Below are 15,518 nucleotides of genomic sequence, written 5' to 3'. Positions count from 1 at the left end.
ATCATGTCCACTAATAACCATGCCACGATCAAGAGACCATCAGTGATTTCCACTTCAGTTACAATACTATACTTTATCAGTTTATTTCCTTAGCTGCAGCATTAAAGCAAGAAGTGACTGGCTCTCTGCATCAACGCGAATGAGTAATGGATGCTGAGCTTTGCACTCCCTCTGCTGAGCTATAATACTGAACATCTTCCAAACAGTGGGCCCGGGTCCAAAACTGCTACTGTGAATGAAACAGCATCAGACAACAGAGGAGGGAGACGGCCATTTATTAACATTCAGTGACGCATCTTTCATCCCAAGAAAGATGACTCACTCTAATCTTTAAAAAACAAAAAGACTTTTTATGGGTTCTTGGAAACCCATAGAAAGCAAAATCATGATTTAATTGCCACAGATGAGACTGTGTGAAATGATTAACTTAAATACTGGTGTGTATTACGTGCAGAAATATCTCATTTGATTCAACATAATTCTATAAATGTAGGGAAATATAAGCAAAACAGGCATATTATGAAGTGTGCTTGTTGATGAATCCACAGAAGCAAGTACTGATTTAGTAAATTTTAGTAAAGTGGCATAATGTATCATACAAAAGCTGCAAGATGTTTAACAGCATAGATTGAAAATCTGAAAAGATAATACCTATGGAGGTCCAAATGTATCACAATCAAATAAATGAAAAATTATGTAGATTAAATTTTGTATTTTTTTCAATTGCAGACAAATGCACTTAATATACCCATTGTGTGCCATAGAGTAGGCAGCTCACACATGGAAGTTTTTGGTCCTTGATGAAGTTGTCCAATGTTCAATTTCTGACCTTGGGAATTTAGCTGCATGTTTTCCCCTCTTCTCTCTGCCCAGTTCCTGCATGATTACTGTGAATCTTATCCACATTTATGTCGTTGTAAATTTATTAACTATACAATAGTTATTAAATTATTAAATAGTTAAATATGATAATCAAATGAAATAAATCTTTATTATGGGTTGAATTTCTTAACTAATTCTTTCTGTAATTTGACCTTCTTATAGTTCTTGTGCTGGAAAACATTTTGAAATTCTTTAGGTTTTCTCTGGGGCCCATCAAACAGACTTACATCTGATTGGTTTACCTGCTCAGCAAGTCAAATTCAGCCCAATCACTTTTAGTTATAGCACTTGTAATCCCACCCATTGAGCCAGGTGAGGAAAGCTGACAGCTTATACATTAGTTATATACTGCAACTAGGTTATGAAATGAATAGTTTACAAGTTAATAAAAACAATTACTTGTAAATAAAATATTCTTATGCATATTTTGTTATGTACTAATTAACAGTTACACATAATTAATAAACACATAATTAATCCATTTATAATTATTTGACTTACATTACTTGATTAAATCATTTTTGGCACTTAAAAACAAAGAAGATCAATCAGTAAGTGAAAATAGTAGTTCTATTGTTCAAATAATGTGACCTGAAGTGAACCTGCTCAGCAGGTTAGCCATTAAAGTTGGGGTCTATTTACCAAAGTAGTCATGGTGTTCTGCAAGGCATTTATCAGTCTATACCAACTTATTTTTACAGGGTTGTGGGCAGTTGGTGCCTAACTCCGGTTGTTATTAGGTATGACACAAGGTACTCCTTGGACAGGTCATAAGGGCAACAAGGAGAAAAACAGGACAGGCAACCATGCAAACATACACTCCTTCCTAAGGGCATTTCAGAAAGACCAATTAACCTAACATGCATGTTTTTAGACTGGGAGGAAGACGGAATCAGGAGTTAACCCATGAATGCATAGGTAGAAACTTAATGCAGAAAGACCCCAAGCCCGGAGTCAAACCCACAACCTTCTTCATTACAACTGTACTTCCATGTAGCCTCTGCAGATGGGAATGATGAGATTTTTCAATAAAAAGTGTTGTGCATTTCATTTAAATAACAATTTTACAAATGAGATTTGTAAAATTAAATCATGGATCTAAATCCATCCGTGATTTAGACTCTGAGATGCAAAATATTGATTTAATAAATTATTTTTATATAATTTGGACAGTTTGGCCCTCCATATTTTGCAGAACTCTTGAATGCCCATACTGAATGCGCATTAGCAGAAAACATCAATTTACCAGAACAGTGCAACCTTAAACCAGGAATGTCCACCTCCAGTACTCAAGGGCCAGTGTCTTGCATTTTTTAGATGAATTTCTGCACCGACAATTAGCTTCTCAGAGCGTTGTTGAGTTCTGAAGGATTTCTGCTAATGAATCATTCAATTGATTCAGGTGTGTGATGGAAAGATGTAAAACATGCTGGCAGTATTCCTTTGACTCTAGACATCACTGGTTTAAAGAAAGCTCCTGCACTCGTGCGTCAGGCAGATCCTAAAATCCCGACTAGTTTGGAAGGATTCATTGTGCAAGTAAAAAAAAAAAAGAAAGTGATTTGCTAGTTTTGCTAAGAGAACAAAAAAACTAACAGGAATATCAATAATAAACTGTTTAAATCAACAATTTTACTGAAGATATCACTTTACATGTGGCAGCCATATTGGATTTCAAGGTCAGGGTTGTTAAGGCACCTCTAGCTGATCTTTCAGACTCTAAATTCGAGATTTCTTACTTCCAGAACTAACAGAATCCAACATTAGTGGGCTGGTACCCGACTACTTAAATGACATTACCACCATTTTGTGCTCTCCATAGGCTTTATTAGCATTTTTTCTAACACTCATTGTGAATTCCTTTACCACATAATATTTTAAGATATGACTGTTTTTAGGATATTATGTTGGTTTCAACTAGATGGGTAAAAATCTGAGATTCAACACCACAATTAGGTCTTAATGTTAATGTAAAGAAGCAGAGGCAACTAATTAGCTTCGCTTTGCACAAAATCCTGCAAAAGGGGAGCATAGATGTTAGAAACAATAGCCTCTACTTATATATAACTGTGCACTAAGATCAGGGTTTAACAGAGTCAGAAGAACATACAGGTGTATTCTTTCCTATTTGACTCATTTCATCACTCTTTTTTTTGTTGCTAAGCTAAGCTAACAATCTCCAGTGTGTAGAAATATATGTGGTATAATCACCTCATGTTATTCTTGGCAAAAAAAGGCAGATAAGGAATTTTTTTTTTTTTTTCAAATATTGAACAAAATTTGTTACAATGTTTTAAGTTACAGTACATCAATGTGCAAAAAACATGAAACACACATATTTAAAATAAAAAGTAAATATATCAGTAATAAAGTTGAAGTGCATTCTGATCTACTGAAGATACTGCTGGTATGGTTTTGGTTTGTGTGGTGGATGTCTCCATCTTGAACTGCTGAATAATTAATAAAAGATGGTTCTTGAAATGAAAACCTCTCAGTTGGATTCTTTGGAAACTGATGCTTGATGTTGATGGTTCCTTTACTCTGACATATGCAAAAACTGCAGCACAAAACAGCTAAACAGACAGGTAAAGAGGAACTTAATAAAGGTAAAATTTTGCAATTAAGGACCTATGTGTGTGGGAGTTTTATTGTTTTTAAGCCTTTTACTTGTGGATTTTAAATATGAAAAACTTTGATGCCAACGTCTTATGTCAAACAAACATAACTCAAATCTTTTTTTTTGTTACAAAAAATCTGTATGATACTTTAAGGGGCTGTAAAAAGGCTAAATTTCAGCTCACAACAGAAGAAACATTACACCAGAATTTCAAGAAATGATAAATCTCCACATAAAGGCTTGAAATCATCCGCTCTCTGTTAAATTAAGACACAGTGTCAGGAAGTGCATTACTCTATCGATCTAGGCAGGTGTAAAAACTTTTCTTGTGAATGCACAATCAATAAATAGATAACATGCATATCATTATATCATCCCTCGCTGCAAATTAATGCAACATTTTATTATTCCAAACAAGCTCATGTTGATTAAGACACATTCAGGTAGTAGTACTGGAAACCTGATGGTTGGTGCTTGCACTACATTACTGCCTCTCTGTTCTGTTTAGTATGGCTGCTATTCATGCTACACTAACATTGATTTCAAAACTGCCGTGATCAAATATGGAGGAAAGGGTCCAACTTTGTTTTTTTCTCCATGAACACTTATTCAAGTATAGCTGTAGATTTGGAGAACAAACACTCTAGAAAAGGGAAAAACTTTCGAGCATCAGCTCTAAAATGGAGATTCCTAATTTACTCAAATATAAAGTTTTCTCTAGTTTTGAAGTGGAAAGTAAAATACATAGCTAACCATAGCTTGGAGAGCTAAGAATATCAATGTCAAAGCAAATTAGACCTCAACATTTAAAACAGTTTCTTAAAGAATTTGTTATTAATGTAAAATAATTTAATTCAAGTTTATCCTGGGTAAAAATAGCAGTTTTATTATTGTCTCAATCTTATGTGTCTCTGATGGAGAAACAATCTTTTAAAATTTCCCTTTTTGCTTTAACAAATAGAATGGAGAATTAAAATAATTTCTAACTTGGTGCTAAAGAACCGGTGTATAATGTAGCAAATTACACAAGGTTGATCAGTTGAAAGATTTTGAACTTCAGACGTTAAAATGTAATTCAGATTCCCTAAAAAGAGAGCTGGATCTTTTTGTTAATAGACCACATCTAGAGATTTGTCTCCCAGGAGCAACTAGGAAGGAATATTTAATTTTGAAGCTCAACAAATCAGCTTTGTCTTTGAGCAGTAACCTAGTATTAACGTAGCTGTCCATAGCTGTAAAGATGTTTTGGGATTCTGCTAAGTAGCTTGTGAAAGGAAAATCATTAGCACCAAACTTCTAAGGTCAATGCTTCTTGTTTACAAGAAGGATATGTTCTCATAAAATCAATAACTATTGTATATATACCACATTGTAATAAATTTAATCACAGTAATAATATTAATTCTAAGATACTATGCAGTGTTTGGTGAGAGTGTTTTTGTGCAGAATGGATGGAAAGGTAAAATACATAAATGTCCCCAAGGCAGGTCAAAAGTGTGTTTAAATGCCACAACTAAGATCAGCATCTGCTTATGCACTGCTTATACAGCATTTCAAAGATGTAAATAAGACAAAAAATAAAGTGCAAACCTTCAATGAAGTCACTGTACTCTGCTGAGATTTGTGATATTTTGCATTCAGTGACATTTATTATGCATTTCAAGCCTGCAACACATTTAAAGACAATCTATGAATGGCTCTTTATAAAGTGAAAGAAAAATTTGGGATTTAAAATGTGTGAAGTCATCTGATTTTTGTAGATATGATTTGGTGTAAAAGCTGCTTCTGTGACAGGGTAACTTTTCTGGTTTTCTATGTTTACCCTAGATTGCAGGCTACAGAGGTGGTGGTGTCAGGTTCCATCTTTCTAACGCCTACAATGCAGCCTTGTCCTGTCTCTTTGGGCAGTTTTTGCAACCATTCACAACTTGAGATGTGAATAAACACATATGGGTTGCATGGTTAGGTGACCTGTTCAGATCATCTTTGAGTGTGACTGTTCTTCCTGTAACTATATGCAATAATTCCCACTTTTGTTCAGAACTGAAGAAGCTTTTTGGATGAGAGGTGTAATGATTTTTATTAACTAAAATAAATATTCCTCCCCAGTCTACTACTTTGGTTTGGTCTGTCACACAAAATCCCCTAAAGCTGTAATTACAAATTGGCAAACTATGTAAAAGTGTGAATTATATTGCAAGGCACTAAATCAATATTCCTTTAATATAAATGGAATGTGCATATTTCTCCCTTAACAGTCCAGAATATCATGAAATGACTATGGTGTCAGTGCACAGGCTTAAACTGCTCATTTCTGTACACAGACTGAATATGAAAAGGAGTATCAACATCTCATCCGAAGGCCAGGGTTATTTTTATTGTTATTGTAATTTTTTACCTAGCCCTCATTTCCACTTCTACAATGTCTGCTTTGATGCACAAAAGTACAGCAGAGATTTCAGAACAACATGTGGGTCTTCCACTAGGAGATTCACACGTTTCTCAAGAAGGCAGTGTAAAATATTATTCTCCATGCCTTACAAAGTTAAGGCAGAGGAAGAAAAGAGACTGACCTAAATATGATTATGATCTGATGTAAAAAAGAGAATCTGTGGAGAAATTTAAAACTGAATGTTTGAAGGGGATGAAAACTCCTTACTGTTGCGCTTTCTAAGACATGTTTAAAGAAAACTGGTTGATTTTCAGATGCCAGAAAATCTCCACTCTGAAATACTTCAAATGTCTAATTTGGAATGTGTTGCAGGCTTATGCAATAAAAATTGAAATGTATTGTTTAAAATATGAGGATACAGATCAGAGAAACCAACATTTCTCAGTCTCTACTGTTTGTAGAGAGATAAATAAATCTGCTGAATAGAATCCCTTTTTTAATTATTAAACATACAAAACTAAATGAGAACTGTTAAAATCAAACACACTTGTCTAATCATAAAGGCTGATCACAAAGATTGTCATTCAAGTTGTTTATGCATCAAGTTTTGCCTCACAAAGAGGCCTGCAGGGGGCAGCATAAAACATTAAACACCTGTGGTTGTGTGAGTGAATACACTAAAGCAGAGGTTTGTGATATCAAATATCAGATCTCAGTGTAATGTGATTTTACATAATATTGGCAGTTGAGGATTTGTTGTGATGAATTGGTATAATTAAGCTCTTTCTATTCATTTCCTATCAACTTTCTTATTGTTTGCTAACAGGAAACACATTTTACATTTAGCTTATATCAATTTTGAAATCAGTTTGGAAATTAGACTGTAACTGCGATTATTGTTTTATAAAAGCACCAATCGTGGACCATCAGTCTAAGCTACACAATACTGGTGGGGTGGTCAGTTTAATACTTCTTGTACTTTCATATGGACTGTAAAAACATGACTATAACATCCTCCATCAGAATTGGACCCAGTTTCATCACCCTTCCTGCGTCTGACATTTTAATCTAGGCAGATTTTCTGTAGTATCAAAGGCCAAAGTGCACCTGAGAGCAGCCGTCTGTCTCCACGTGACAACAGGTTCTTGTTATGCCAAAACCAGGGTAGCTGTTGAACAGGTGGGCAAGCGAGCAGTGCTGGGCATTTGTCGGTGAAGGTGCTTTGGTGGATGCCGTGTAATAAATAAGCAGCTGAGATTTGCTGCAGTGCCCTCCTGTCTGCTAACGCTGCAAGCAGAATCCATGTTGCTCTCTTAGCCTTTAGCATGAAAAATCTGTCAACTCACTTGAGTTTCTCTTTAAATAAAGCTGAAATATATCATCTCTGGACTTCCAGCAAGAGCCAACCGGCGGCCCACCGTAGTTTCTTTTTCCAGTCTCCAAGATGGCGTTCATCCTTTTACTGCCTCTCTCCATTCAAAAAGACATGCCACCTTTGCTGTTTCAGAAGTGTTTCCAAGCAATAACAATTAAGCAATCAACATAGTCCTAGACATCTAAATCCTTCTTATCAAGCTTCTAAACAAAAGGCTTCTACTTGGTCTTGGGCACTACCAGTATTTCATCACCATCCTGGATGCTGTAGGAGTGGAGAGCTCGGTTATTGTACTTCAATTCTTCTGGACCAAAGGCGCTGTCCTTGTCGATGTAGTAAAGCCTCATACTGTTGGTGGAGAGCTGGACCACAGTCGTCAGCTGCTTTTTCAGCTCAGCAACGGTTTGGTCCAAACGGATGCACAGCTGAAACAAAGCCAAATGGAACCAGAGTTACACCATTGTTTCATCATAAACCCCTGCAAATTTTCAATCAATATACAGATATATGGCCATCCAACTAAACAACATGAAATGGGCTAAACAAGACTGGCTTAACATTTTTGTATAGCTCAATTTGATGGAAGCTATGAACTAAAAAAAATGTCTTCGACAGTAACAGTAATTTTGGGGCTCAGAAACATACATTTCTGGTCCTAATAAAGACAAGGACTGGCTAACCTTAAATGGCTATAAGATTATTTCGGTGCTTGCTCACTGTTTAGAGGGAAACTTGTCCTAAGGTACTTCGTTATGACGGTACTTCTGGAATTAAATCATTTCCAAACTAACCTGTTCTACTTTCTCCTCGCAATGAACTTCGACCTGAGCCCGGCAGCGAGGTCTGAGGTCGATCTCAGCGAGCGGCTCCAGCTTGCCGTATTTGGTTACCAGGGAATGGTATCTGCGCACGGAAAGAGCAGTTTTTTTTAACTATACAAACAAACACAAAACACACTTCACTTTTGAAGTTATGATAAAAGAGAAGCAAGTTGTGCAGTTTACATGAACGGTAGCTCCTTCTCAGGGCAGTCTAGGTAGTGACGGATGAAGAACCTCTCTGCATCCTCTCGCTCGCTGTCAGTCACAACACTGCCATTTAGATTGGATACTGAGGGAAGCCTGAGGAGAACCATGTAAACATGAGCAAGTTATGCATTAGGAATGACATGAGTCTAAAAATCAACAAATCAGGAGACAAAAATAGTCTCAAACAGTTTTATTCATGACAGATGAGACTCACTGTGCTATCATGAGGTTGCGGCGCTCTGCCTTGGTGTAAGCCTGCAGTAAGGGAATGCCTTGAAGTCGCACCTCATCTAACTTTGGAAAGAAGTTCAGCTTCTCAATGTCTTCCCATCGGTTGAGACCTGACAACACATATGCCAAAAAGTTGAGCGGACACTTTCAACTGAATGAACATGATGTTTTTACGGAAAACCTATAATAGGTTTTCAGGTGTTGAAGCAGTTCAAGGCAGCGGCTTTTATTTCTGGCAGAATTTCCAGCAGTTTATACTCAAGTTAGAAAAAGTACTTTTAAGATCAGTTTTGAAAAAAAAAAATAAAAATTATATAAAGAAATTATATTAATACAGTATTGCCTGCCTGCCTGCCCGCACATTATCCTGATGCAAGAAAACTGCTCCAAATATTTTAATATGCTAACGAATACACTTTCCAAATAATGTTTACAATAAATACATTTGTCATTTAAAGAATAACTCTGACGAAGGATGGCTTTCAGGTGGCAAACACGTCAGACATTTGCAGTCTGATACATGAATGGAAATAAATAATCTGAACATTTCTCTGATGTTAATTTTGTCCTTCTCCCTCAGAAAACAGCTCTGCAAATAAACCCTCACTCTGTTTCTGTAAATAGACACACTACTTGAGATTAAAGTCTACGTGGAGAGGACTCTTAGAACAAAGTTTTTATAATAAAACGACCCATGCTTGTTGTTCTAAAATTATCTGCTGCCATGATACTAAAACCTAATTTTAAATCTCTACAATACAAAATGAAACCACTCAGCTAAAGCAACATTAATGTTCAAGATAGAACTATCATAAGAGACTAATTCAAAGAGTCTAACGGTGAATCAAAACAAGCCCACACTGCGACCCACTGACCTGAGTTGTTTAGGTTGATCCTGCGCAGGTTGGGAAAGAGTCGTGCCAGAATATCCTTGTTGTCCTGAATGGAGGCCAAGTTGTTGTTGGCCATGATCAGAGTGTCCAGGCTGGGGAACATGGAGCCAAACTTGCCCACTTCGGCCCAATTGTGGAGGCTGTTGTCGGTGATATGAAGGAGGCGCAGGGTGGGGCAGGCCACGCTGGAGGCACTCACACTACTGTACTCGTTAAGGCACAGGAACAGTTCCTCAAGTCTGAAGAAGAACAAAGGGAGAGCTGAGGAAAATACACACTGAAGGGAAAAACAGGAAGAGACATAAAATGGATCTCAGAAGAGTGCACACACCTACTTTCTGGAAAAAAAATTTGTCTATTGCTTTGGATGTACACTTAAATTTACAGGAATAAATAACAAACAATAAAACAATCAACCAATTAAAGGACAGTCAAATAGCCACTGCACTAGGATTTAGTGCAGCTCTTCTTACTTAGGAATGTTCTGGGTCAGCAGCATCACTGTATCCCAGGATATCTGAGTATTGTTGAGAACCAGGCGTCGCACTTGTGAAAAGGCTTCAGCACACTGCGGCTCAAGAATGGTTCCTGCCAGCGGGTTGGAGCTCAGGTTGAGGAACTCCAGATTGGGGATGCTTGATGCAATTTTACTGATCTGAAAAAAAGTATGATCAGTATTTTTAATCTGATACACAAAGAAAGCTTTAAAAACGATGAATCTGAAAATATATCACACTGAGTGGCTGAGAACCTGCATATCTGCGTATCTAACCTTGTTTTCAGATTTAACACCGGAAAGACTATGAGGAAAAGTCCAAATCGTACTACTCAAAAGTTTTCTGGTTTTTTTTTAACAGTTGATTCAACACAATAAAAACAACAACTATAAACAGTCATTGCTTAACCTAATTTGACATTACTGATTTAACGCTATCTACAGCCAGAAAGAACTGAGAGATTTCAAAGTTACCTCTTGCCAGTCTTGAAGATTGTTGTGCGATAGATCCAGCTCCATGACATGAGCACAGAAGGCAGCGATCTCAGCCTGGTCTCCTGCTTTGCTGATCCCACAACAGTTCAGCACCAGCACACTGGGCAAGTTCAGACGGTCTAGTGTGAGAGACAGAGGGACATTTTAAAGTTTTTTTAAGGGCTGTGAACATAACTAGGTCTGGAAGTTCAGTGAACACTAAAAGTTACAGGAGTAGTTCAGAATGCAGAACTGGCCTGTAAAACTATGGTGGGGAAAGAATAGTTTTTCTACATAGGTCTGTTTGTGAAAGAAAATGCAGGCCTTATATTAAGTTGCATGAAATAGTTTTGATTTTTAAATGATTGTTTTTCCCTCCTTACAGTAAGAGTGAAGAAAAGCTGAATTTGTGGCTGCAGGTGATCCATCGTGAATGACATGAAGATGCTGCTGAAAAATCTAAACTCCTGCAGGACGTTTCTGCTCGTGGCATTTTGAGCTCAAATCCAAACATGTCAAACAGGAGCTTAAAATATGAACAATGTGGACATCAGCAGGTATGAAAAGCCAAAAGAGCCACAATTAAATGCAATTTAAAAAGTCTCAAAATGTATATTTATATGTGTGAAAATATTAATAAAACTTCAGATGCACACATCAAAATGATTTATCAAGAATTTTTCTTTTAATTATTTACAATTTTTAAATAAATATCTTTACTTCATGACAATGTGTTAGATACAGAGTAAATTTATTTTATCTCTCCACCCTTCAAATTAAATCATTCATAAAGTCAATCATGGTATTTTTGATTTGTAACGCGGTCGTTTCTGTGCAGTTTAAGCAGTCAAATGTTAGGGCGACAGCAGCAAATAACTGATATTGAACAACGTACTTATGCACGTTTAGCACAAGTGGCGTTTAGTGACAAGAAATGGACAGAAAAAGGAGAAGGAAAGATGCTCTGCTGGCTACACCACTGAACACCCTGCGATTCAGACTTTGATTAGGTTATTACTTTTAACTGCAGCCGTTTTTAAAGTAAAGTGTTCTTGGTCAAATATATTAAATGTCACATTGCTCCCTCAAGTGTGTGGTTCTTATTACTTAAAAGAAAGCCACCATAATACGTCATATTAACATGTAAGACATGAAGATGTGACAGAACATGTTGTTAGGGCATCTGTGTGATTATGGCTATAATTAGTGGGGGAAAAATGTTTGACATTTCCTTCTACTGACCTGTCAGTGCTTTCAGGAAATGTAAAAACTGAATCAATTCACAACCAAAAAAAGGTGAGGCATCATAGAAACAATGTCAGTGGTTTGAGACAGAAATAATAAAATAAAATAAAATAAATAAATAAATAAAATAAAAATATAAGAAAATATTCATTCATCATACAGTCATTGTGCAAGAATGAACAAGTACTTACTTTGATTATTTTAATCACAGGGTAAAACTTGGTGCCAATAAATAACAAAACGCCTCTCTTAGCAGAAATAAAATAAATATACTGCTTGCATGACAAAGGTGACCTCTCCATCTCACCCTTCATGGGGGAACCCTGGAGACCTGCAGTGGGAACCACCACCACTCCCATCCCAGGCCCTCTGCGGTACGGGAAGTTTTCTGGGCTGTACTTCTCATTGATAACCTCCACAAAGGAACGACCTTCCCTGTCTTCTCGAGGCTCCATGACGCTTTCCTGCTGAGCGGCCTCCTCTTCAGCTATGGAAATGAATGTCAGGTAAATGTCACAATCCTTCAAAAACTTATCTCACCACTAGGGACCTCTTTGCAATGTTTTCTGTTGATTTGACTTCATAAGATGTAGGCATAGTTAAGTAGTTCAAGAACTCGTTTTGGAACAAAAAAAAATAAGAAGGGATCGCTGTAGTAATTTTGTTTAACATGCAATAAATTTAGGAAATATATTTATTTTCAGTGGAATCATTATGGTTTGAGGCTTTATTATTGTTTTCATTGATATTTTTTCTCAATGCATTCTGTGAACAACATAGTGCAGTGGTGGTGCTTCTACACTATGTCCTTTAAGTCTGATAAGGATGGGTTCAAAATAACTATTGCCTCATTTTTATTACATATGACCAACTGTAAGAAAATTCATTGGATAACATGGATGATAGTCAGGGCGGTCTTGAGCACAGCACTGCTTTTTTCTGCCAATGCCCATTGTACCTCCCTACTTAATGCATGTTTTTCAGCTTAAAAGGACTCTAACAATACTTAAAAAAAAAAAAAAAGATAACACCCTCTCTTATGCCTTTCCCACTCAGTTCCTTCAGACTAGTAGCAACAGCAAACAGCTGGTGCAACTGCGCGTCTGTTGAACTTGTTTGCTATATAAAGCATTTTTACAAGTGAAGGTAACATATAGCAATGTTCCTAGAAAATACATAAGACTTCCCCTTTAAACGTAGAAAAAGAAAACGCAGCACGTGGACCAAGATAATCACTTGACTTCCCATAATTAAAATTACCAGCATCTGTTTTATAAGGCTTGGCAGGCAGAGCCTCACTGTGGAATATGCTGGAGGGAAACATAAATTATGTATCAGTTGTTGCTTGAATAAAAATATAAAGGATCATATTACAGTGTCTTATGCAGCTGCCTAAAGTGACATTACAGTGTTTTCTAACGGTGGGGGTTCAGTCGCCATACCTGAACCGACGTCTGCTTTGATGTGGCTGCAATCAGCTGTTTGGTGCGGTTTCTGTACAGGTGACCTGTCAGAAACACCGGAATAAGTGAAATTTATATCCGATCTAATCATCTACACAGATCATCCCTTAGATGTCCTACCAAAGCGGAGACTAATTAAATAAGGGATTAACATCTTACTCCAGAATGGATGGAAGGAGTGAGGAGAAGTCTGCAAAAGGAAAAAGCTGCTCCCCTTTTTGGCGCTCTTGTCAGGCCAGTTAAGGGAGGAGGATCATCACATGTCACTGCAGAACAAACAAGGTCAAAGATCAGTCTCTGCTCGCTGACATGCACCAATAAAAATCATTAGTGCAAACAGCAGTACTCCGTTATTGAACAAGCTGATAGAGATGCTTTTATTCAAAAACCTTTTCACACATTAAATATCTATTTCTGAGTTAGTGACAATAAACCAACAGGCTGTGTTTTAATTAAAGAAATCAGTTTTAAGGAGACTGTGGTTTGCTAATCATTAAACTAGCTTTGTTGATTTCTATTGTAAATCAAAAAGCATTATTTCTTCAGCATGAATTTCACATTTGCCATAACTTCTAGAAAACACTGATAGCCAGTTCATAAATATAAACATATTTATTCATTAATAAATGTTTATTTTTAGACTACTGATTTTTCTAACCCGTAGTTAATATTTCACTGCACAAACGTTTCCTTATCTTTAGATTTATATCCACTAATATGGAGAGTCCGCTCTTGGCCAGTTGTGTATCAAAGTAACATAAAAGTTTTTATAATTTCAATCTGAAACCCCAGAAAAACACTCTGTCATGCTGTTCCTACAGTTTAAAACATTTTTAATAATTTGTTACAGAAAGTGACAGAGTTTTAAATGACTGTATGGACAAATGGGTAATGCAGAATTGCCCCTTCTCCACTTGTTGCTGCGTGGTTTCTATTGTTTTCTGTTTTACAACAAAACCAGAAAACAATTTAGACATTCGAATAAGACCTGTAACAGTATCAGTTTGTCTTACTTACGGTACAAATAAAAGATTGAATATTCTGTGATTTCTGTATTTATTTTGAAGTATGGAACAGTGGTGAAAACAACATGTTTTCAGAGGGAATTTACCACTACTGGCACTGTCCTTAGAATAGCAATATGATTTTCTCTTTTATTATTTTATTTCAATATTAATGGAAAAATATATTTTTTGAACAGGAAATTCAGCATAGATAATTTTACAAATCCTTCACTGTATAGGCAAGCTTTTTTCTTTTCTTGTTTTTTCTTCCATCTTCATTACAGTAACATTGCAATGAAGAAACATGCAAACAAAAGTACAGTACAGTGTCCCTCAACTATTTAATGAAACGCAAAAAACTGTTTATTTTTGCAAATTTCATTCACTGACTGGTACATATTTACAGCATTAAGAGAAATGGCATATGAAGCACAGTTCAAGTTGGGCGTGACGTCAATACGAAATCCATTTCCCGATTCACCAATTTGGAAACCGGAAATTCCGACAATCGAGGTCGACTCGAACGCACCAGAAAAAATCCACTTGGCAACCACGGATGAATCTGACAAAAAGTTACTGACTTAAGCATATATTAAATATTTCTTTGAAAATAAATAATGCCGATCCCATGTAAACAATTTTCCGAAAGTACCGCCGCTTTATATTTAAGGTGTCATTTCATAAATTGGATTAAAAGGCCCCATCGAGTCTAAAATTCACCGATTTCTTAAAGGAATCTGGTGTTTAGAAGCAGAAGGATGGAAAACCTAATCTAAATGGTAACAGCTCCCGTTTACAGTGAAAACATAAACAGGGGAATGACTACTATAGACAGATTACTAAGCTTTACATCTTGCTTGTATCTCACGGTTAGAGTCCTGTCTACTCTAAAAATAACCAGTCTGACCCCCAGCAGCAGGAGCAACGGCTCGATGGAGCCCGAAACGGAGAACAGACGGAAACCGTAGAAATGCGGTGTTAATGTTCTCCGGGAGGGTGATAACACTCTGAGCTGTGCACAGACAAGGACACGATGGTAGGTGGTCGCAGTACGTACCTTTACTGTCCACACTGGATCCCCCTTGTTGATGAAAACAAACCAGCTGTCATTTGGTCTCCCCCCCCCCTACATCCAGGAAGTGACGTCATGTTGCCGAAAGCCCTTTCCCGATTCCTTTTTCTGCACACTATAATCTAATAACGCTCAGTGGCAAATGTTTAAGTGTTTCCTTATATGAGCCCGGGTTATGTGTTGCTTTTAAAGAAAATACGGAAAGAAGAAAAAACCGTTGAGGAAAAAAGAAATTTGTGTGCAAGAACTAGTGTTGTAAAGTAAAAAAAAAAAAGTAAAAGTACTTTGTTAATTAAGTAAATAATTAATTAATTGGTTGAAAGTAAAGTAAGTAAGCTTAAGCAAT

The 15,518-nt window shown here is 36.7% G+C and overlaps 1 protein-coding gene across 1 annotated transcript; it reads right to left on the bottom strand.

Moving 5' to 3' along the window:
- Positions 1-259: 259 nt before the first annotated feature.
- On the bottom strand, positions 260-15,260 carry tbcela (tubulin folding cofactor E-like a). The gene is made up of 11 exons (XM_032545834.1): positions 15,158-15,260; positions 13,256-13,362; positions 13,076-13,140; positions 11,941-12,120; positions 10,389-10,528; positions 9,892-10,073; positions 9,401-9,657; positions 8,509-8,635; positions 8,271-8,387; positions 8,058-8,169; positions 260-7,691 (listed from the first exon to the last, which is right to left on the bottom strand). Exons 4-11 carry the CDS (start codon positions 12,086-12,088, stop codon positions 7,485-7,487), a joined length of 1,290 nt encoding a protein of 429 aa, XP_032401725.1. The 5' UTR covers positions 12,089-12,120; positions 13,076-13,140; positions 13,256-13,362; positions 15,158-15,260; the 3' UTR covers positions 260-7,484.
- Positions 15,261-15,518: the final 258 nt, after the last annotated feature.

This window comes from Xiphophorus hellerii, chromosome 18 (assembly GCF_003331165.1).
Source record: "Xiphophorus hellerii strain 12219 chromosome 18, Xiphophorus_hellerii-4.1, whole genome shotgun sequence".
NCBI classification, from domain to species: Eukaryota; Metazoa; Chordata; class Actinopteri; order Cyprinodontiformes; family Poeciliidae; genus Xiphophorus; species Xiphophorus hellerii.
The sequence above is the reverse complement of the archived record's forward strand: the minus strand, read 5'-3'. Positions and strand labels throughout refer to the sequence as shown.

Coding starts and splice junctions, on each gene's coding strand:
- tbcela (XM_032545834.1), bottom strand. CDS start 12,088: ATGGAGCCTCGAGAAGACAGGGAAGGTCGTTCCTTTGTGGAGGTTATC. Junction 10,529..11,940: donor CCAGGGTTCCCCCATGAAGG/GTGAGATGGAGA, acceptor CTCTCACACTAG/ACCGTCTGAACTTGCCCAGT. Junction 10,074..10,388: donor ATCTTCAAGACTGGCAAGAG/GTAACTTTGAAA, acceptor ACTTTTTTTCAG/ATCAGTAAAATTGCATCAAG.